Here is a 24,097-nt window from a genome sequence, read left to right as displayed (position 1 = left end):
GGGTTTGGTTATTTTTTAGAACAAAGCTCAGTGCGGGCATCCCACCATCTGCGCTAGTGGTCCGGGAACGATTCTAAAGTTTACCGAAAATAGTTATAGGTATTTTAGGTGGAATAGATTAATTTTTGCAATTCACATACACCTTCACAGCTACTGGAATTCTCAGACTTTTTTCTATTGACTGTTTTATTTTATTTTGTGCCTGAGCCTTTTTCAGTGCACTGTTAGTTTACGGACAGTATTCTCTCTTTGCAATCAACACTGTCGATCAACAGATCGTGAATTGTAAACATCTCCTAGGAAGATAAAATCTAAGTATTGACTGTTTAACAAAATTGTTATCAAGGTTGTTTCGTGGTTTTTCACTTTCAAAGGAGAAACATAATGAACTGTAAGAAAGCTGTTCACTTTTTTGGTATAAAAAAATGTTTAAAGCAATAAGAATTCAACATTTTGAATCCAACATCCTAACTACATGGATTTATCTTTCGATTTATCATGGCTTCTAGTTGAATGTGTTGTAGTTGACTCTTTTTAAATTATGTTAAACGATTCAATCATCTCTAAAGAAGGGTCTGGTCAATTGAATGATTGTAGATAAATCCGTGTTTGTGGCTGTTTGTGTTCAAAAAACGTAACTTTTTGAACTTTGGCGAATATGACGTTTTGGGGGCGTCTCCCGCGTTTGTCTTGAGCTAACTCTGGGCAACAAGTCTAGAAGCTAAAAGATTATAAGGGGATTGTTGATATGAATTCTCAGAAATCTCGTGCATCTCTAGTCAACAAACGTTGCCCGTAGAAAGAAAACAACATCCCCATCCGCAACGAGAAGCAGAGGAAGGTGTGATGATGGTAGTGAGACGAGGGTTTGTTTCCGACTCGGAAAGCAGTGGTGGAGGCGGAGGCGGCCATCTGACGCCAGGTGCTAGAACCCAGCAACACCGTGCAAGAACAGGTAATTTTTTTTTTATTTTTCTTAAAACTATTAACAAGTTACATGAATGTTCCATTTTAGTCTTCTTTCTGATTTTTTTATTGCTGGCATCGCTCTGATTTCTCTGCAGATTGTTTTTCCACAATACACATTTGTATCTTGTTTAATGAAAAAAAATCTTTACAGTTGCATTTGATTGTATCTAGACTTCTAGATTCTAATTGTTATTTGTGTTTTTAAGCACATATTTATTATAGTGATTTATAAATTGTTTTTCTTGAATCTATTTTCTTATCTAGTTCATTTTTTAGTTAGGTATGTTTAGTATGTAACATTTTTAGTTTCCTTACATTTTTACTACACCCTGTGCAGTTTGTTTTTACAAATATGCAGTTAAAATTTTTATAAGACTTGAGTTTCTGATTGAAAATACCTACTAGAAATACAATGCTTTATTGATAAAAAAAAAAATAAGGAAACTTTAAAGAACGCCAATTTCAAATATATTGCATAAATGCCTATTATCTAATTTGCATCATACATAAGTTTTCTAAGTAAGTAGTGAAATTTAATATTTCAAAATTTCGAAGTATGTAAGACCGCAGTAAGAGAAAGTGTAAGAATATTTATTTATATAAGTGGAAGCAATAATAAATTTAAAACTTAAAACAGGAAATTAAATTATTATATAATAAACGGCTTGTAAATAAATATTTTCTAGAATCAACTGTATTTGAACTTGATTCTGACACAGAATCGGCTGAAATGTCACCAGAAGTAGCATGGAGATCAATTGTCCGCCAAGGAGTGTCTTCCAGGTAGCCCAGGTAAAATCACGTTATAAATTTTTAATAAATGGAGCTAGAAAAATAAATTTAAAAAAAAAACTATGCTTTAAAACAAGGATAAAATTTGATTTAGGGCTGAACCAGAACGTACAACTTGGAACTCCTTTTCCGGAGGTGAACTTAGTGAAGCAGAATGTGATCGTAGATCCTCAAAAGGAATAAAATTTGAAGATGTTGATCTCCATTTGTCCTACATCACTAGCAGGTTAGTAGAAGTATATTGTTTAGAACCGATTTTCTGATTATTGCTTCTTTCTATCTAAAAGATTTATTGTTTAGTTGTAATATGTAACATGCATGTTTATGTTACGTTGCAATTATTTCATTTTTGATTAAAGACTTAAGTGGGGGGGAGGTTATCGATGTGTTCAGTTCGACGGTTCTGGAAGGTTATCGATGTGTTCTGTTCGACGGTTCTCCCCACCCTACCCTACCCTTTTAACACACTTGGTTATATAGGGAAAAATCCATCATGGCGGACAGTCAGACCATATGTTTTAGTAGAGTGACATGTGTTCACCTCGACGGTCTGTATGCAAATGTTCTCCCCACCTCTCACTCTCACTTATATAGGCAAATCCATCAGAGGGCGCCACTTATCATTCAGGCGTAAAAATAGTTCCAAAAATAGCCACCAGGTAGCAGTGCTGTGACTTTCCTCTATATATACGTGAACAGCACAAATTCTCGTCAGTACGACTTGAGTAATGCAAAGGACAAGGTCGCTCCAAACATATCTAGTCTAGTCTAACATTCATCACCTCTCTCCCAAAGAAGCATGATGTTGTCCAATAGTAAGGGAGAGATGTTGTCGCTTGGACGGTCGGAGAACAACTATTCTTTAGGTTAGAGAGGTAAACTGGAGTCTCAGTAAAATAAGTAGTAACCAACGTCAAGAAGTACGCAGTTATTCTTAACTTCCTGACACTACCTGAGAGAGAAACTATAAGTGCAAAATTGGTTGAAAAACAAGTAAGTTTTTAATCTTTCAAAAAATTGCATGTGCATGGCTGGAACACCACCTCCAAGTTCACTGGTTTTCTGTACTCAATATTTCTTTGCTGTGTAAAGTATAAATGGTAAATCCCTTTTAGCTCATACTTTTTACTCTTCATTTTGCTCCCCTTCCTCTTCAGTCTTTAAGTTTAATTATTTATTATTTCACAGAAAAATTAAGATGTTTTAAAATAATTTTTCCCCATAGGTATTTGATAAATTATCAGATTTCAGTTCTATAAAACTTAAGTTAAACTTTTAAATTTAAGTAAGTTAATGTAAGTTTGCTTCAAAAAAGGTCTAGTTCAACAATAAAATGCTATAACATTACCTGAAATTTTCATCAATACAAATAAGACGATGTTGCCAGAATAAAGAAAAATCTTTTAGTAACTGTCTTTATTTATTACATAGAAATACATAGATTTTACATTTACTTTTGTCTCTATATAGATTTTATATTTACTTCATAAAAGTAGGAGGTTAAAAAAAAAAGCCTTTAATCAAAACAACTTTTATTTATTAGCACACCTATTTTGTCTTTACATACGTTTTACATTTACTTTTGTCTTTACATAGGTTTTACATTTACTTCATAAAAGTAGGAGGTTAAAAAAAAAAGCCTTTAATCAAAACAACTTCTATTTATTAGCACACCTATTTTGTCTTTACATAGATTTTACATTTACTTTTGTTTTGACATTTACTTTTACATTTACCTTATAATATAAATAAGAATTGCTAAAAAACTTACGAGTAATAAAGAAATTTCGGATAACCTGACCGTAACCTTCCTCTTCGGATGGAAGGTTATGATAGATGTGTACGTGACAAAGGTTCTCCCCACCCTGCCCCACCCTTTTAACACACTTGGGCAAGTAACCAATATGGCGGCCACTACTAACATATGTTCAGAGCGATGTGTTCCCGACGAAGGTTCTCCCCACCCTACCCCACCCTTTTAACACACTTAGTTATATAGGCCCAAGTTCCAATATGGCGACCAGTCATATGTTTAATCCACTGCCACCAGATGTCTCCCACTGCCTTCTGTTATAACCTTCCCTTAATACCTTGTCCCCTACACACTCTCAAGACTCTGGCGGCCATGTTTAACCTTCCTTTTCGGTTTTCCTTTTTGTTTCTAACACTCTCTAGACCTTGGCGGCCATTTTTTAGATTCCCTTTCTATTTTTTTTAAGTTTTTTCATAATAATTAAGAGATTAAAAGGAGAAATGAATACAATATTATAAAGTAATTAGTTTTTTATTTTTTAACAATTATTTATACACTTCTTTACAATAAATTCATAGGACATCTTAATAATCATTTTCCAAAATTTTATTTTGTTTGTAGTTTAACATTATCATTTTACAAAGAAAACATGCACTCTTAACGATCACTACAACTCACTAGACCTGTATAGGACTATCTAACACTTACATTTAATCAAGTTTGTGGCTCTCTAGACTTACATAGGACCTCCTTGTACTTATATTAAACCATCTTGGCGACTCTCTAGACCTATATAGGACCACTTTGCACTCACATTTAACCATTTATAACCTTCTTTGTAGGTGTTCCTTTTTATTTCTTCCACTCTTTAGACTCTGACGGTCATTTTTAACCTCTGTTTTAAGTTTTCTTTCCTAATAGATTAAAAGGAAACAAATACAATATTATACAATAATTTGTTTATTTTTTAAAAATTATTAAACTTAGTTTTAGATTTGTGTACAAAGAAAACATGCTCCTTATTGTAAATTAAATTAATTGTTTGTGAAATAAACATGCATATTACCTACAATTCTTGTTTAATTTAATTTTAGTGTTTGATTAATTAATGTCTCTAAATACCGCATTTACATGCTATTTTATTAAAATGAAGCAGTCTTTGTTTTAACTGCTGTATTTAACTGCAAAAAGATAACGTCAGTGCTATCTAGCGGCAATCTCTAAAACTATTAGCGTCGTGTAGTTTCAGCTATCGCCGTAAGATGGCATGCAAATGCTCTTAAGTGTTATTTGTAACCTTGTACTACCTTCTAATTTATAGAATGTGTTGAATAATATCTATAATTATTTCAATGTATTTTTCATTTAAAGAGAATTTATGTTTTGTTTAAGGAACAGAACTCGATTTGGACAAGAGAAAGAAGATTTTGCCATACATGTATGAAACATAAAATTATTTTCGTTTATTTCAATTAACACTTTCGGAAATGATTTTTTTGATGTCTTGAATTTCTAATCAGATTTATTAAGTTATCCAGTTGGTCATACGACCAAAATTACAAAGTATTTACTGTTAAGAAGAAAGAATATTGATAATGTTGATTGTAGTATATTTTTAAAAGAAAAAGAGGAATATTTAAATATGTTGTGCCAAACAGATTGAAGATAAATACGGATGTTCCAAACCAATTATCCGTCATTTTAAATAGAGTATCCAATTTAATTAAAATAAAAAGTTTAATGCTTTTGTAAAGTTACATTTTAAAACAATTTAAATAATAATTGTATATCAAAAGGAAAATTACTTTATAACTACAAATTAATTATTTGATTATCACAGAATTATTTTTCTAATTCTTTACAAATTTTTTATGTAATTTTTAAGAATTTATTAATAAAAAACAGAAATTAAGTGCAAGTGCATATTTATGGACAAAGAGAAACGAAAATTAATAAAAGAATTTTATTAAGGTTCATTGTACTTTTTTTATCCCAAAAAATATCTCTTATTTAAATCTCATGTTTCAATACGAAGCTACTATTCGTTGGATTAGGTCTACGGAGAAAACATGAGCATTAAGAAGCTGCATGAATAGAAGAGGTAGTTCTACAAAATCACTTGAAATGGATGCATGAGGTTTCTTGCTACTTGATAATAAGTGCAGATGTAGTTAGATCAATTTAGAATATTATCTTTTTAGTTCATGTAGGGAATACTTAAATAAATATAATCTTAGAATGGAAATTTTGTTGCTAAATTTGGGAATCTAGATCTGACCGGAAAGATTTTATAACTTATCAAAATGTAAAGTAATATTGCTGTAACGAAATTCTAGCAGTTTAAGGTAAGTTTCATTTTTCATAAGGGTTGAGAATGCCCTAGGAAGTGTTATAGTGTTAAATATCTAAGTGTAAATGTGACGATGAGCTAGAGAATCCCGTAGGATGCCAAGAAGTGGCTGTTGCTATCCCTACAGAAGGGGGTAGCCGTAAGATATTTAAAAATTCAATTTCAAAGATCTAAGAAATGTTTATATCATGCTTATAAATTTTCTAATTCTTAACTTACCTCTCACAACTGACAACTTCAAAGGGAGGCATACACGATGTAAAGCTCTTTGTCAAGTAATACAATACTTCTTGTAGTGGATTTTGATAGCTAACATTCAGCTGAGATTCAATAGATTGGCAAAAATAAGAACCCCTTTCTTTTTTTGAAGTAAAATACGTCTTTCGCATCCTTCTTTCGAGGAGTAGTAACACCTCAGCAAGGAACTACAGAGCCTGTGGTGAGGGGGTTGGGAGTTGAATGAGACCAAAAAAAGAACAGTTGGATTGGGTAAATCAATAGCATTTCGTGAAAATTGATAACATCACCCAACTCGCCCTGTAAACAAAAATTGAACTTCAAAGCAATCATGACAATACGATAGTTCTTCGAGGAGATAAATTTAAAGCTATAATTTCAGCACAATATAAGTTATTATAACTTAATTCTACTAAAATTTATTATCAATAACTTATACCAAGCATCGCTAATAATTTCAAATAAAGAATAGTTGAAGATCGTTCAAAATAAATGGGAAAACTGCAACCTGACAACTGTGCTATCGTGGGAGAGTGACTAAAATATGACGGGTGAGTGTTTTTAAGATTAAAGTGAACACTTTTTAATTATTAGATGTAGAAATGAATTTATAAATTTTCTAATTTGACCGCAAAGTATTAGCTGTGGCCATAAATTAATGAAAATTTCAAATAAACATGTACTTAATAAAGGCAAAAATTCAAAAAATATAAACACATAAATAAGTTAAGATTCAATATAACATTTTTAACAGCAACTGTATCAGTTTTAACGCTGACTTTATCCGCCTTAGCACGAATGTTGTACGCAAGATTTGGACTTTCATAGTCACATTAATTTAATCAAAATTTTAAATAAAATTTAATTAAACTGCTGTATTTTAACTGCAAAAAACCGAACGTCATTGCTCTCTAGCGGCGTTCTCTAAAACTATTAGCGCTGTGTAGTTTTAGCTATCGCCGTAAGATGGCATACAAATGCTCTTTTTAAGGTAACCTGTACTACCTTCTAATTTATAGAATGTGTGGAATAATATCTATAATTATTACAGTGAATATTTTTAACTTTCATTTTTTAACAATGTTGCTAATCATTTAAAGAGACTTTATGTTTTGTTTAAGGAACAGAACTCGTTTTGGACAAGAGAAAGAAGATTTTGCCATACATATATGAAACAAAATTATTTTCGTTTATTTTAATTAACACTTTCGGAAATGATTTTGATGTCTGAATTTCTAATCAGATTTATTAAGTTATCTAGTTGGTCATACAACCAAAATTACAAAGTATTTACTGTTAAGAAGAAAGAAAATTGATAATGTTGATTGTAGTATATTTTTTAAAAGAAGAAGAGAAATATTTAAATATGTTGTGCCAAACAGATTGAAGATAAATACGGATGTTCCAAACCAATTTATCCGTCAATTTTTAAGAATTTATTAATAAAAAACCAAAATTAAGTGCTAGTGCATATTTAAGGACAAAGAGAAACGAAAATTAATAAAAGAAATTTATTAAGGTTCATTGTACTTTTTTTATCCCAAATAATATCTCTTATTTTGAACTCATATTTTAATAGGGAGCTATTATTATTCGTTGGATTTGGTCTACCGAGAAAACATGAGCATTAAAGCTGTGCATGAGTAGAAGTGGTAGTTCTACTTAAACTCTTAAATGGATGCACGAGGTTTCTTTCTACTTGATAATAAGTGCAGAGGTAGTTAGATCAATTTAGAATATTCTCTTTTCAGTTCATGTAGGGAATGGAAAGTTTGATGCTAAATTTGGGAACCTAGAGCTGACCGGAAAGATTTTATAACTTATTAAAATGTAAATTAATATTGTTGCATCGAAATTCTTGCAGTTTAAGGTAAGTTTCATTTTTCATACGGGTTGACAATGCCCTAGGAAGTGTTATAGTGTTAAATATCTAAGTGTAAATGTGACGATGAGCTAGAGAATCCCGTAGGATGCCAAGAAGTGGCTGTTGCTATCCCTATAGAAGAGGGTAGCCGTAAGATATTTAAAAATACAATTTCAAAGATCTAAGAAATGTTGAAATTTAATTTAATATGCTTCTATGCTGCAGTAACATGCTTACAAATTTTCTAATTACTTTCTTAACTTACCTCTCCCAACTGACAACCTCATAGGGAGGCATACACGATGTAATGCTCTTTGTCCAGGACTGATACACCTTTTTACCTTAATTCCTAAACCCTAAGAGTTTAAAACAGCTTAATCAAAGTTTTTTTGGCATCATCTTGGTCTCAAAAATGTTAATTTGTTTATATGAAAACTGTAATCCATTTTCCATTTAATCTAATTCCATGGCACTCATTGCCTTTTTATTTAATGCCTGTTAACAGTACAAAAAACATAATATTAAGGGAAGTACAAAGAATATATCGCCCGGAAGCTTTCATTAGCTGCAGAATAGTGATTTTTTTTTAAAAAAATCTCAAAAAGTATAAAATATTACTGTGATGGTTTTTAATGCAGCTTAGTATAAAAGACAGATCTTTCATGATCTCCTTAAGAATATGATTAGGTAATCAATCACTAAAATAATCCACAATCAATATTTCAACAATTTTATTTAACAAAATTAGAAATTTCAAAATAATACTCTTTGTTTTATAATTTAAATAAGTTTACGACCTAGAAAAAATTAGAATTTATAGAATAAAATAAAATATTTGAACTAACTAATATTTAACTAATAATAAATATATTAATTTTTCCTTTGCATTAAAGAATTTAAATTTTAATTCACTTTAAGGTTAAAAAAAGGAGTATTGCACGTAATGGAATAGTAGTCTTAAGATAATTCAGTTTGGTTTAGATAAGTAAATAAATAATTAACGTGTCGATACTTTGGAATAAGGAGAACTAATTTTATGTCTTTTGCAAAATACAATCTGTGTAATCTAAACGATTTCGCATTATCATTAAACTACTCTCTCTTTAAAATAAATTAAGAGGAAGTATTGATAGCAATGTAACGTTAACGAAATAGATTTTGCAACGGAGATACACGTTTTGAGCAAGAAAACTAACAAGACTTTCTCATACTACCATTTTCGAGAGGTTTTCACAATACCATTTCCTTGAAACTCAAGAATTTCAATACCTGAACTTAAATTTCCCGAATTCGATGTGTCTGAGAGAGTGGAAAAACCAAAACAAATTGTACGATTTGTTTAATACTGTATTAAGTCGAAATTAAACATTAAATCGAAGCGTACTTACTCGTTCTATCTGAATAGAATACTTCTTGTAGTGGATTTTGATAGCTATGATTCAGCTGAGATTAAATAGATTGGCAAAAATAAGAACCCCTTTCTTTTTTTGAAGTAAAATACGTCTTTCGCATCCTTCTTTCGAGGAGTAGTAACACCTCAGCAACTACTGAGCCTGTGGTGAGGGAGTTGGGAGTTGAATGAGACCAAAAAAATAACAGTTGGATTGGAAAACCTTTGCTAAATCAATAGCTTTTTCGTTAAAATTAATAACAACACCCAACTCGCCCTGTAAACAAGAATTGAACTTCAAAGCAATGCTTTGACAATACAATGATTCTACGAGGAGATAAATTTAAAGCTATAATATAAGTTATTATAGCTTAATTCTACTAAAATTTATTATCAATAACTTATACCAAGCATCGCTAATAATTCCAAATAAAAAATAGTTGAAGATCGTTCAAAAAAATGGGAAAACTGCAACCTGACAACTGTGCTATCGTGGGAAAATGACTAAAATATGACAGGTGAGTATTTTTGAGATTAAAGTGAACACTTCTTAATTATTAGATGTAGAAATGAATTTATAAATTTTCTAATTAGACCGCCAAAGTATTAGCTGTGGCCACAAATTAATGAAAATTTCAAATAAACATGTACTTAATAAAGGCAAAAATTCACAAAAAAAATATAAACACATAAATAAGTTTAGATTCAATAAAACATTTTTAACAGTAACTGTATCCAGTTTTAACGCTGACTTAGCACGAATGTTGTAAGCAAGATTCGAACTTTCATACTTACATTAATTTAATATTTAATTAAACAACTAATATTTAATTTAAAAATCCATATTCAAAGATTTAAGTTAAAACTTTGTGAATTACAGTAAAAAAAAAAAGAGCAAGTCATGAGTGAGCAGTTTCTCCTTATAATCCAGATATTTTTGTTCATTAAATCTGAACTTATTTACATATGGTACATTAAGTATTTACAATAATTTTTTTTTTTTTGTACGCTACATTTCTCTTTTACAATTTTACTTTGTACACATCAAAACTTTTTTAAACAACTTTAAAAAAAAACAAACGAATGTAGTGCTCAGATTCTGTACCATTTATCTTTACTATAACTGAAAAAGTAAATTTAAATAAACTCACATCATAGAATAATTACGAGATTACAACGTAAATCTGCATTTACTTTATTACTAGAGAATAAAAATTAGGTAAGCTTACAAAAATGCATAATGGAATGCAAATTAAGTTGTGTTATATACTTAAATCTATTTTCTCTTACCCTATTATCGGTTTACATAATGTTCATATGTTCAGAATTAATGAAATAAAATTGTTCAAAATCTCTTTATGGATCTTTTACCAAAAGAAGTAGTGAAGAGAAGTATGGAAAGTCTTTTACCTTTTTATTCATCTTTTGTTTCCAAGAGATAATCTCAGTATGCAGAAAGAAGTGCCTGGAGCTTTGCAGGCGAACTTCCAAGGGCATAGGAGCTGCTTGTACAAGTAGTTACTTAGTAGTACTAGTAGTTGGCTTAGTTAAGCTAAGATTTCCATAAACCTGACACATCTCTCACTTACTCAAATCATAACCGTACAATTTTAACATTTAAATAATATTCTTAATTTAATGAGTATTAGGGTGTTTCATTTTTTCGAAGTTGTGAGTATCACACAACTTTACTTGGCCCCTGAGTCTAAGTATTACAAAAGATATATATGCCAAATTTCATGAAGATTGGACAATGATTAGAAGTTGCACACATTAGTCACTATTATCTCAAACTAGCTAATATTTCTAATATTGAAGTGTTGTGTTAATGTAAGTTTTCTTTCTATAATTTCATTTACGTTTCTTTGTTCATTACAGGTTAATAATTAAACTTGAAAATGGGAACTAAAAGTGGTATTTGGCTGTTAGGAAAATTGCCCAGTGATGAGTTTTTAAGAGCTAGGTTTCCTTCAAAAGAACAAGTACTTTTAGCGTTTATTTTAGGGTTGGATCAATGTTGGATGAAGACACTTCTGTTCAAGGATTTCTAGAGGGACAACGCGTGTCAATGGTTAACTACATCTAAAATGTTCTAAAAGATGGAAGCCATCTAAGAGAAGACTACAAAGAGTTATTAAAACTCTCACTCCTTTATTTAGGAGGTTGGAATGAAAACAATTTCACTTTCAGGGTCCCAGAAGCTTTGCATCAAGCAAGGTTGATGGCAAAGGCATTATAAGCACTTAAAATAGCTCTTTTTGCTAAATAATTGAATATGTCTCAACGAGAATTGAAAGGAATTAAAAGCGTAGCCGATTTTGTCAGTCTCATATATATGTTCGATTTTGGTACGAGGCACTGTAAGTCGATGGACTCCAAAGAATGATCTGGATTTGCTACAGCTTCTGGACACTTACCCGGGATACAGACGTCAAAAACAGTGCAGTCACAGTTGCCAAAAGACATCTTTGGTATCTGTCGGAAACAAACGTGGGATTGGCTTTTTTGGATGAACGTATTACTGTAGAAGTTAAACAAAGTATGGTTCAAAATTTGGAAACCAAACCTGCGAAGAAGAAGGAATTTGAAAAGATTAGAGGGAAAAAATCTAGACTTTGAAGGAAAAGACGTGAGCCATTTCGTTACCAAAAAAAAAACCAAGACGTTCTTTGAGTTATTTGAGATCTACGACGTGATAGAATACTGCAGCGATTCTCGAAGAAGCCACATAAATGCTCTTAAAGTGGTCAATGATGCTGCAGAAAGAGGAATAGCTCTGATAAGAAAGTTTAAAGAATCGCTTAGAGACGAACAACAAAAACAATTCTTGTTGAGGGTAGTCGAGTATCACAGAAAGGTCGACACTAACCGAACAAAAGAAGAGATTACATCATATAAAACTGATTAATATATAAATGCCTTACATGTTCATAACGCCTGCTAAACCTTGTATTTAGAGTTATTATAATTTTAAGTTTGTAATTTATAGTTTTTCCAATAAATGTCATAAATATTGAGAATTTCGTATTTTTTCCTAATTCTATAAAAGTGTTCAAAGTTTGCAACCTCTAAATATGATCAAATCTTCTCGAAATTTGGTATGCATAATTTTTGAATTACTGAGACTCGGAAGGCGAGCAAAGTCTGCCAAAATTTTATATTAATTTCTTTCCCCCTGCAAAATGAAACACCCTATATTGCCGGAAAAATTGAGAAAAACCGAACAGTAAGGTGCAAGAAATTTGGAAGGAAAATTTCAATTTGGACAAATAAATGATTAAACTAGGGTAAGAGAGAATTTAAATCTTTGCCAATTCTGGACGCTTAGATCGCCCTAATAGTATACACAATAAATACAGATTCCAACGAGTAGAAGAAATATGATGTCATTATTTTAATATCTTATTGGTGCGATATACTTAATAGAATGTGAACCATTAAAAAAAAAAACAAATAAATATCAAGTGCTAAAACAAAAAATATTTGTATAACTAACAGAGCAACGTGTATAAAAGCTCATTGCTTTTGTAACCATGATCAAGTGCAAATAAATTAATGATTAATTAACTAAATAGAAAGCCCTTAACCCCACTGTTAGTTATTTTGCTTTTTACATTATAAAACTTATTACATTAGGAACTAGAAAAATGGTTCTTTTTTTTTGGTCAAAATGTTTTGCTCAAAGTTTTTCTATTTTTCCTATCATTTTCTTGCTGACAAAAATGCAAATTCTAGACTTCAAGAGATGTTTTTTTTTTTTTTTAGTAATATTTAACATCGGACGGATCTAGGCGACTTCCAAAATTTTCTTATAGCCTAAAATTACCTCAATTTGGAAACAATATCAGTTTGGTAACGTTATTAATAAAACCATGAACACGCTTGTGAGTTCTCAAGAGAGTACTTTTAATAATAATAAAAAAGAAAAAGAATTAAAATATCAGCCGCCAATTTTATTTTCAATTCTATAAATTAAGTAAGAGATCCCCTCAATGGGAATGAACTTGATTAAATCTATAAACTTAAGTATTCAAGGCCAAAATTGATTTATAATACTTCTTTATATAAAATAATTTTTATCACAAAGGCTGGAATTTTCTTATACTTTCAATTTTTTTCAAATAATCTTCGCGTAGATTTTTAACATTGTTCATGCACACATTTTAATCCCGTAAAATTTAAGGGACTTAATGTACATAGATCTTTCTTTTTTGTTCATTATTTAGTGAAAAAACGAAATAAATAAATACTAATAGAAATAAATTATAACAAAAAAGAGAGAGACAAAGCTGTTAAATCTCTATTATATTATAAAATAAATAAAGTTTAAATTAGTTATGATTAAAACATTTCCGCAAGATAATGTCCACCAGTAAATTCTTCATATAAAGTCGTTTTACTAGCCGGAAAATCCGCAGTTGTTTGCTGAAATATGTGACGTCTTGATATGTGTTTCTTTAATAGTTGTGTCCTGTATAAAACAATAATTACAATGTGATCATAATTAATACATCATACATATACATTTTTAAAAAAGAAAAATCTAATGCTTAAAGTATAATTAATCAAGGTTTGATAATGTAAAATATACTTTAACTGCCGTTACTAACTCTAGATTAAATGTTTCACTAGTAGATTCACATATAATGTGGTAACACACAACGATTTTTCCTTACTACAATGCTCAAGATCACAACTTCTTTAAAAACCCCGAGCTTCAAAACATATTTCAATCTAACTAACATTATACCGATTGTAAAGTAACATTTTACAGGGGTACCTCTAGTAATAGATTGCCCTAAAGAAATGTTCTCAAACCAGCTATTCAAATAATAATTTAATTTTACCAGCTTAGCAGGTGGACAGCTGAAACAGAAAACTGTAAACACTTCCCACAAAAAGGTGCAATATTTTCAATAATTATAAGAAAACAAAAATATGACAAAAAAAGCTACCAGCTAAAAGTTACGATTATTGAACTTATAATATTTGATTAACGTAAAACTTATGAAACAAATTAAAATAGCAACGATATACTTAAGAGTTACTGTAAAATACTCCTATCCGTCTCTTGTGACAGCTTGCTAACGTTAGAAGCCAGACTGGAAGGTTATTTTAGGTTACAGTACAGGGATGACTTAATATTTAAATAGAATTGCTAACTTCTAATTTTAATTTTTTTAAAATCTTTTATCGAAATTCGTAACTGCAACAACTATTTATAATTTAAAATTATATTTATTAAAATGATTTTTTTTTTTATGAATTTAAAAATAAATTTATAGTATTAATTTTTTTATGATTAACGTTAAAATAAAAACTTACTAATTAAACACAAATAGCAGTAAAATGAAAAATTTGCAATGACTGCTTTATACTTTTAATCATTTGAAAATGGAATTTCCTTCAATTTTACATAATAATGGATACTTTCCTTACAGTAATTTATAATAAAAAGTTTGGATGAATTTTCTAAAAACTCTAACAAAAGTAAAAAATCCATTTTGTAAAATGACTTTTCCAGGGGGCGAATTTTATTTAAAATCGGAATTTTAGCAAAACAGTCCCTCCTTTATAACATAAAGTTTTAACTATAAGTGAGTCTAAGTTTATATTTAAAATATATCTTAAATTTCTTAATTAACTAAAACCAAGGCAAAAGAAATTAGGAAAAATGCCTCGTAACTTCATTGTGAAACGGTCCGTCCCGGGTAACAGAACGCAATCTGATTCACCGAGCACGATGATGTAAACCATCTGACATTCGCAACGTTGGCGAAGTGATAACATCACATTCGATGCAATCACTCTGATAGCATTTTAAAGTCAGGATAGCTTACTAGAGGACGAACAGGTTTTATTTTTGCGAACATTATGAAAACTTTTACAATAAACATTTTTGAATAAGGGAAAAGATTAGTTTCGCATCTACCCGATGTATTTTATCTCCTAATAAGTATGTACCTCCCTGCCACTTCTTTCTAGGTCGTTTTCAACGAAAAACTCCCTAATCCTTCAATAACACCTACTTAATCCCTTAACTCTATCCCTAAGAAAGAAAGAACCCTTCTCCGACGGAGACGCACTGAAGAACCTATTCCACAGAGACCCCTTTTTTCGATTCTTTCCAGTGCTTTTTACAATTTCCTATGCCACAAAAGTACTTCAAGAAATCAATACTAATTTACACATCTTATTTCAAAGTTAAATATTCAATGCTTACATTTTCTGAGGAGGAGCCCGTTTAAGTTGTCTACTAGCATTTATTAGTCAAATCGATCAAAGAATTTGAATATTGCGAATTGTTTTCAATCTTATAAGACTCATTCTAGAAGGTAGATTAATTCTTACTAGATCAGACTAAATTGTTTAATAATAATGGACTTGATAACCCACACCTCACAGAATGAGCACTACTAGGTTGAAAAAGTATAAAGTGAACTCGCACAATTATACATCATACGTCAAATCAGCAATAAACAAAGTGACATACCTGTTGGAGCGATAAGGACAATGTGGACATGCGAACGGCCGTTCACCGCTGTGCAATAATTTATGCCTTTTTAAATCGCCTTTTTGCCTACACCTATGATGACAGACTTCACATTCAAATGGTCTTTCATCAGTATGCGCCATCATATGCTTCTTTAGGCTATCCCGTTGTTTCGATCTATACGGACATAGATTGCAAGCAAACGGACGATGATCATTGTGCACTACACGTTGATGCCTGTACAACATTGATGATCTGGTTGTTTTAAAATCGCACAACGGGCAGGAGAAACGTTTATCACTGTCCAAAGATGTTTCTTCATCGTCGTCTAAACTGATATCTAGGTTGTCTGATGGTGTTTCAATTTTTGGTTCTGGAAATCAAACAATACGTGGATTATGGGTATAAAAAAAGCTCCGGTTGCCACTGACCTCATAAGAAGATACCACTTAAATTAAACTAATAATAATAATAATAATAATAATAAAGCGCAACTTTTAAGGGTGGGCTCTCAAATTCTATAAATATTTTCAGGCTATGAGATATAAAAATTGGCATTTGACAGTAAGAAAACGTTTCAACATATCTCTCAACTATTTCGTTGGATAATTCTACCTTCTTCTCAAAAGGGGTTCGAGAAGAGAGTGAACAAGACTGTATCTTGGAAGACACAACCATAAAAGCCACTTTTCTTTATTTCCAAACGAAGGATGAGAAAGTTTTACAAGCTGATTGCGCTTTTAGTGCAGCCTGGCTATCAGAGAATGTGAAAAAAAACACCTAATGTCTTAAGGTCTCTTCTCAGGTTCTCTTCAGATCAGGTTTTAATAAAAAGCATTTCAGACTGAAGAACTGTGTGGAATAAACTGCCAAGAGAAATTTAAATAACTATCTCCATAGCCACCTTGAAGTTATCTGTGAAACAGATGGTTCCTTTTTGTTAAGTGAAAGGGCCCCAGTCTAATGCTCTATTAGTCCTTGGTTTTAAGGGTACTTGAAAATAGTGTTCAAAATAAAATATTGAGAGAATTTAGTCCATCAGTTATGCTTTAAAGAAGGATCTAGATCAAGCAGGGCTGGCAACTCCTTATTCCAGAGTTAAGATCTTTTAAGGTGACGCTTCAAAAGTTTACAATGAGATGAAGCTAATTAATAGTAAAGCTAAAGAACTTCAGTTTTACACATACCAATAGTTGTTCCTCCTCTATTATGACACAACATATGTTTCTTCAAATCTTCATGATGTTTACCAGAATATTTACAAAGTGGACATTTATGTGGCCGTTCATCAGTATGTGTGCATAAATGCCGCTGAAAATTACTTGTTTTCCAAGTACGATAACTACAATATGGACAATTATATCTCAGTTGTTGATCATTTTGTAGTATCACTTCCAACTCATTATTTACAGACACTTGGGTATTATTGAATTGTCTAATGGGTTTCACAGAATTCTGCGGCGTGGCAATCTCTAAATAAAATATAAAATGAAAGACTGTTGAAATATTTAGTAAAATCTATAGCAATTATTTTAATGTGATTATTCGCTAACCTATATTTACAGCAAGCGGATAAAAATCTGATTCGTAATCTTCATCAAGCGAACTGTCCGGAACACATAAATTATTGCTCTGTTCATCCAAATATACTTCTGCAATTTACAGAAATTTATGAAACATATCTTTGTATGTGAGTATTTAGATTGATTGTCTAGGACGGCATTCATCCATTGCCGAGCACTATTAGGCAAGTTAAAAGGTCGCGCGGTCATCGACACCACCGCAATCGTCGTTGTGAATTTCCAGCAAAAGCAGAAGAAGGGATTGTCCGTGTTAAACGATTAGAGAGAGCTTGAAGTATCAAGTGAAATCTGTTCGTAGAAGGATGTGGCAATGGTGGTTACTGAAGAAAATATTAAGATTGTAGAATTGTAAGGTTGGATACTTAGCAAGAAACATCCGATAATATCGCAGAAGATGTTAGTTTAAAAGTTTTGGATAAGATTCAGGTTGGAATATTTTGTTGTGTTTTAGTTCGTATGTCCCATAATGGTCTTAGAAAAGAAATGTAAACAATGGCTTTTATTATGAAGTGACAATTTAGAACTGTTATGTCTAGAGAAAACAGGTTTCAGAGTTTCGCGCGTACTGTCTTTTGTAAAGATTCACGTAAGTCTTTTGTCTATACAGATTCCCAGATGGTATACTTTGTCGCAGGTAGGACGGATATTCTGTTTTATAATGTTAAATATTTACATTCGTCTACACACTTTTATCTACAACTTGATTCTTACTTTTCTAGGAACCATTTGAGAGGGAAGGGTTATGAATAGAAAATGAGTATATTTTTATGAACTTTAGCACGTTTTGAAGTGTTTCATTTGACCATAAATGTCACTCGAATGCTAACACAATAAAGTTCGTTTATTAAATAAAGATGGTCGTTTTTTTTTTTGTTTTTTTTTCAACAACCTATTATCAAATGAGCCAAAAAGAATCTTCTATAAAAGAAATTTTTGGCGACATTGAGTCTTCCTTACAAAGCTAACGACGTAATTTTTCAATAAAAGAAAAAATGTTATTTACTTACCAACGGGCGGAAACAATTCCGCTTCTTCCTTAATTTCACGTTTAACTTCCTTATTGTTGTTATTAACAACTGGAATTAAGTTAATTTATTAAGGCAAAAATGCACAAAAGGTTATAAACATAAAAAAAAAATACAAACCAGAGTAAGTCCAACGTGGTTCGATCGTTACCTCATCTTTCAATGTGGCAAATCGTTTATCATCTGCAAGTAATGAACTATTTGTTAGATTGTTCAAACTAATATTATTTTTCTCGAAGTCTTAAGATAGTTCTACATTGCAAAGACAAAATTACAAATTATTAAATTACTTAAAGGGGAGGTTAATAGCTAATCTCCCCAAGACCCAATTTTTTTTCCTTCATTTCTGAAACTGAGGTAGTGTAACAAAAAGGTTTCAGGCTGGTTCCCTAATTAGGCTGCTGGTTCATGAACAAATCTCTGACTTTGACACTGTGTTGAACCACTTCACCTTCGAACCTTACTGCTTTTTTTTTTTCAGGCAGGAAACGCAATTACCTACAGCAAGGGACGTAAAAACTCATTGCACTGTCAATCTGATGGGATAGGGAAGTGATCCCCTTTTACATTCTACAGTAACTGACTGTGGGACTCAACAAAAGATCAAGCTGTAGCGGACTTCCTATCCTTATGCTTTATTTTAGGTCACTATTTTTGATTTTTATTCACTACTTGGCTCCTCTTCCTAATCTTTTCCTTTATAATACCCCAATAAAATATTGTCCCTCTGTGAAAAACCTTGGTATCACTTTCGATCAAAACCTATCCTGGAAAAACCATGTTTCCCAAATCTCTCGCCGTTCCATCCATATCTTAAGCAGTTTAATAGTTCCCGTCACCTTTTTCCAATTAAGACCCGGCAACTCCTAGTTTCCTCTCTTATATTCCCCCATTTCGACTATGGTTGTTTAGTGTATGGCGGTCTATCTGGTGATATTGAAGCTAAGCTTAAGCGCCTCATGAACTGCTTCATAAGATTTATTTTCAGCATTTCCAGAGACTCTCGCATTTCGCACTGCTACGATGAGTTGAAGTGGCTTTTTCCTGTCTATCGCCGCCAATATTTTTTGGCTTCTTTTCTTTTTCAAGTCATCCAGTCTCAAAGGCCTTCCTATATTTTTCAACTCCTTAAGTTTAAATCCTCCATCCATTCCCGTAACACTAGATCTCGCTCATCTGATCTTTATATTCCCTCTCACCGTACCTCATCCTTTGACAAGTCCTTCCTCGTACGTGCTACCTCTCTATGGAACTCCTTGCCTTCATCTGTCCGCCATGCTCCTACCCTATCCATCTTTAAATCCCGTCTATTCAGTTATCTCCTTTCTATTCAGCTTCCTCCGAAATTCTAATTGTTTTAATTCATTTCCTTAATTTCTGCTGTTTTATTATTTTATTTTTACTTTCATTTTCACTTTTGTAAATATTTATTTATTTATTTAATTTCTCTATAATCACAGGCCAAACTATTAAGGCCTCTATTTGTACCTGTATTTATTCTTAGGGGACAATTGTCCCAGAATAATAAATTTCTTTTCTATTCTATTCTATTCTACTTTAAAAAAAAATAAAAAATAAAAAACTATGTGCTAAAAAAAATGAACCTCAAGAAGAAGTATAGTTACAGAATTGGAACTTTTACAATTTGTTTAAATTAAACAATTTGGAAACTAGTAACAACGAAAGAAGACGTCATTAAAGGAACAAAGATATAATCTAATCTATATGATCTATGTAACATATTGGAAATAAAAACTAATTTTTTGTGCTTTTACTTAATAAAATAATCAACCTTTATCTGGACTTATATGAGAGAGTAGATCACTGAACTTCCACTATTTCTCTAAGAATTTAAGAAAAGAGGTTAAACACTTACCAAAAAGTTGCATAGTTTCCTTTTTTAAATGGTAAGCCGTATGCTTCTTTAGATCTTCTGCATTTTTACTAGAATATGAACATAAATTGCATTTATCTAATTTCTTTTTATTATGAGTTCCTAGATGGCGCTGGAAGTTACTTTTCTTCCAAGTTCTATAATCGCATTGAGTGCAGAAAAATCTAATTTCTTTTCCCTTCACGGTAAGCTTTTTCTTACCCCGTCGTTTTGAATTCTTTTTAACTGATGTGCGAGTAATTCGGCTCTTAGTAACAACATCATTGCGCAAAGTTGCAACATCTAAAACATGGAAGATACGATAGCAATCAAAAACGCACCATAAGAAACCAAATTTACACAAACATCTTTACCTATATAGTCAGGATGTGGATGAAAACCCGAATCGTAACCATGTCCTACAGTACCTTCAGGAACTTGTGTATTACTCGTTTGATCATCAACATATTCTTCTATGGAAGTCATGAAACATATTTTAAGTAGTTTATTTTATGAAAAATTTAAAGAGGAACCTATTTAAAGAATTTCGTTCTTTTAAACGAAAATATCCTACCTTCTTGCGAATAATGTGAATCTTCTTTGAAGGCGCCATTTATGTCCATAAGATTACCAAAAACTAAACAAAAAAATAAGTTACTTATTTTATATTAACGAGAACAAAATAATGAGAAAAAATGATAGATCATGATTTCGTACTAACTTGAATGATCCATCTGGAGTACTCGTTTAACATACTCTTCGAAAAAGTGATCATCTTCTATAAAAACAAAGAAAATGATTATTCACGAATTCAAGAATCCTATTTTAAGTAAAATAGAATAACTATCATGGAAGCACTAAGTTCGTTCGTAAGTGGAAGCACTAACAGAATCGCTCCGCAATGCAGTCAATAGAAAATATCAATCATCTATCTACTAGAATAGAATCATGAATATTAGATGAGATATTTGGCTTATGATAACATTAAATGACTTTAGAGTTTAAGTTTTGGGTTTAGACCCCGCTTGGTAACATGGTAACGCCGCTTGATTCTATGAACGGGTAAAGCAAAGCTTCGTTACGTATAAAAATAAAGATACATACAAGGCAGCGTAGTTGAAAGGGGCTCTTCCTTTTTATAGGACTTTACCATTAAATCAAAGAGATGATCACGTGATGTACTTCACGTACTAACTGTGAAGTTTCTTGGAGCAAATGAAACTGGTCAGCACATGATAAGATACAGCTCAGAAGACATTAATCTTCTTTTGTTAGTTCTATCGTTATAAGGTGCAGATTATGGTATGTGGCGGAGTCAGCTGCTCGAGAACTAATCGAAGAACGATTAGTTCTTCGAAGAGTTGAAACTCCTGGCGATTAAAACCTGTTACAGAAATAAACCGGTAAGTTTTTTGCCATAGTAAGCCATGAAATCGATCATTCTACTATCAATCGGAAGATGATTTTTAAGGTTTCTGACATGGATTTTCGTTGTCATAGTGACAGAGGTTTGTTTTTCAATCATTTTTACATTAGACTGACTTCAAGAGAGAGCTAGTCAGCGATAGGTACGACTAGTGTGACTTCTGATGATTAATTCAAGTGTTTCATGATTGAATCCGTTACAGTACGTTTACTCCTGGCCATAATTTCTGTCACATGCTGCATTATAATAAGAGAAATTAATAATTGCAGAAGTTATATAATAAAAAAAAAGCTTGCATTAAGAAGGAAATCATTCTGCCAAGGATTATAAAAATAAGTTTCGAATTTGAGAATTTAAAAGCTAAAGAGATCAAACTTAATATCACTTATAATCCAGTTAATAATGTAGCTTGGAGAAGATTTAAAAAACATTTTAAAAATGTGCCAAATATAACCCTAGACAAGTAGCGTAGTGTAATTATTTTAACTTGCTAGGCTGTAGTTGACCCATCAATTTTCTTCTTAAACATTCCTTACGAACTCTTCCAAATATAGGACTCTTTTGCACCATTGTCATAAAACAGAATTCATGAAGACATGAAGTTGAGGAAGATTTCTCACATTAGATGAACTTCCAATAGAATATAATTTTGCCGAGAACTCTAAATTATTTTTCCATTTCCTGATATGCAAAATTGTTTATAAAAAAGTGAATAAAGCGAGTACCTGAGCAGGCCTGAATCACTAAGAAAACAACGTTGTTTGTTTACATAATCTCAGCCTTGAAGACAAATAAAAAGTACGCCACCATCCTACATTGAGAACAATTAAGGACTCACTCTACCCCTCATGTACCTAAAAAGTAATTATTCCAAAAAATGAAGAGGAGACACAAATAATGAGAAAAGAAGACAATCTTCCCCACTTCAGGTATCTTGCTCTTATATCAAGAAAAAATTATATTAAATACAATGTAACGAAATATTGAATAAATGCTCATCTCTTTACCAACAGAATGGTTTCTTTGGATTCCTTGAATTACGCCATGTTTAACTTCTGATAAATGATCACCTAAAAAAGAAAACATAGAATTAAGATTCTGCATGAATAGCTTTATCAATTCAGCCACATAATTAAATTACGTGGCTTTCTGAAACTGCTTCGTTAATAAAAAAAAATAGGTGTTTTTCTATCAATATCTCAATTTTATGGAATAATTTCTTTCATATCAAGTACAGATCATGATAAAATAAGACACTGAAAGTGGCCTAAATTTTTACATTTCACATTATTCAAAATAATCTATAAACTTTCTTAATAGGAGGGAACTGTCTTTTTCACCTTTCATTGCTCAATAAATTTATTTTTATATTCATACGATTAAAGAACAGTGCCTTTATAGAAACTTATTTGTCACTGATTATTTCTAATGAAATAAATTATAAACAAATATTGGCAATGTTAATTTTAAAGTCAAGGTAACGATATAAGTTTACAAAACTAGTTTATTCATCCATATGTGTTATGATAATATTTTAAGAATTCATACATTTCATTATAAATAAAAACACATTTACAAATTAAAGAACATTTCGCAGCAATTTGGTATGAAATAAGACAAAATCGAATCCTAGTTAAAGTTTTAATTAAATAATTCCAAATAAAACACAAAATAGAAAACTCACGAATTTTATATGAGATTAACTGCTGAATCCATCATGCTGTTGTGCTCGTTTCTTAACTTCTTACATAAACGATAATGAAACAAAAGAACTTATAAATGAACCATACTTTTACGAATTAGTCTTCTGTTCTACTATCTGCATTGTAACAGTGCATTTAAGTGTGTCAAAACACTCCTTCCTTAGTTCATCATTGTGTAATGGGAAATCCTGTTTTCCTAAAATTTACCCACGAAAAATGTTTCCAGAATTCAATTAATATTAAATGCAGATAAAATTTTTATATTAAATCTTTTCTAGTCACACATAAAATCTCAGTTAATTGTCAATCTGGTTAACTAATAGAAAGTTTCTCTTCAACTGAGAAACAGGTACAAGGACTTAAATTCTAACACTACCTATGAGAATTAAAGGCCTTGAATATTGGTATCAAAGGAGTAAATTAATTCACATCTAAATCATTGATAAATGAAAAACCATTTCAAAAAATTTCACTTTCGAGACTCACAAATTAAAAGGCAGAAGTGATTACAAATGGTTTCGAAATTTCGCTCTTTCCTAAATCCTTGTCCTGCTATCTTTACTTAAAACATTTTCAATGTTTGTGATTTGCTTGAAGGCCAACATTGGAAATTAACACATTGTTGTTTTATTTTATTTG

At 31.3% G+C, this 24,097-nt stretch overlaps 2 protein-coding genes and 1 long non-coding RNA gene across 11 annotated transcripts in view; 2 read left to right on the top strand and 1 right to left on the bottom strand.

The window, feature by feature from the left end:
- LOC141451733 (cell adhesion molecule Dscam2-like) overlaps positions 1 to 7,625 on the top strand; it is a 414,509-nt gene extending 406,884 nt beyond the window's left edge. For 4 of the 8 annotated variants that reach the window (XM_074123322.1, XM_074123318.1, XM_074123325.1 and 1 more), the window contains 4 exons: positions 761 to 955; positions 1,656 to 1,761; positions 1,856 to 1,987; positions 4,907 to 5,488. In XM_074123322.1, coding sequence (XP_073979423.1) covers positions 761 to 955; positions 1,656 to 1,756 — 296 coding nt within the window. In that variant the 3' untranslated portion in view covers positions 1,757 to 1,761; positions 1,856 to 1,987; positions 4,907 to 5,488. Of the gene's footprint in view, positions 1 to 760; positions 956 to 1,655; positions 1,762 to 1,855; positions 1,988 to 4,906; positions 5,489 to 7,222 lie in introns of those variants that run through there. The other 4 variants (XM_074123321.1, XM_074123319.1, XM_074123323.1 and 1 more) reach the window with 4 other exon arrangements.
- Positions 7,626 to 7,733: 108 nt separating this feature from the next.
- Positions 7,734 to 20,001, top strand: LOC141451732 (uncharacterized). Its single transcript, XR_012457068.1, has 2 exons — positions 7,734 to 7,971; positions 18,938 to 20,001. It is a non-coding gene; the product is annotated as an uncharacterized lncRNA (long non-coding RNA).
- Positions 8,680 to 24,083, bottom strand: LOC141451728 (uncharacterized). Of its 2 annotated transcripts, XM_074123313.1 has the most exons (13): positions 23,945 to 24,083; positions 23,440 to 23,654; positions 22,763 to 22,825; positions 21,051 to 21,107; positions 20,904 to 20,966; positions 20,704 to 20,802; positions 20,333 to 20,632; positions 18,577 to 18,639; positions 18,439 to 18,507; positions 17,402 to 17,500; positions 17,036 to 17,320; positions 15,849 to 16,221; positions 8,680 to 13,826 (listed from the first exon to the last, which is right to left on the bottom strand). In XM_074123313.1, the coding sequence occupies exons 4-13, from the start codon at positions 21,061 to 21,063 to the stop codon at positions 13,697 to 13,699; spliced, it is 1,494 nt and encodes a 497-aa protein (XP_073979414.1). In that variant the 5' UTR covers positions 21,064 to 21,107; positions 22,763 to 22,825; positions 23,440 to 23,654; positions 23,945 to 24,083; the 3' UTR covers positions 8,680 to 13,696. The 2 variants fall into 2 exon arrangements, with proteins under 2 accessions (XP_073979414.1, XP_073979413.1); XM_074123312.1 differs by lacking the exons at positions 23,440 to 23,654; positions 23,945 to 24,083 and adding an exon at positions 23,096 to 23,249.
- Positions 24,084 to 24,097: the final 14 nt, after the last annotated feature.

Source organism: Rhodnius prolixus, unplaced genomic scaffold (genome assembly GCF_049639745.1).
Source record: "Rhodnius prolixus isolate KJV_2025 unplaced genomic scaffold, Rpr scaffold_14, whole genome shotgun sequence".
Lineage (NCBI taxonomy): Eukaryota > Metazoa > Arthropoda > Insecta > Hemiptera > Reduviidae > Rhodnius > Rhodnius prolixus.
This window is presented reverse-complemented; position numbering and strand designations above follow the sequence as displayed.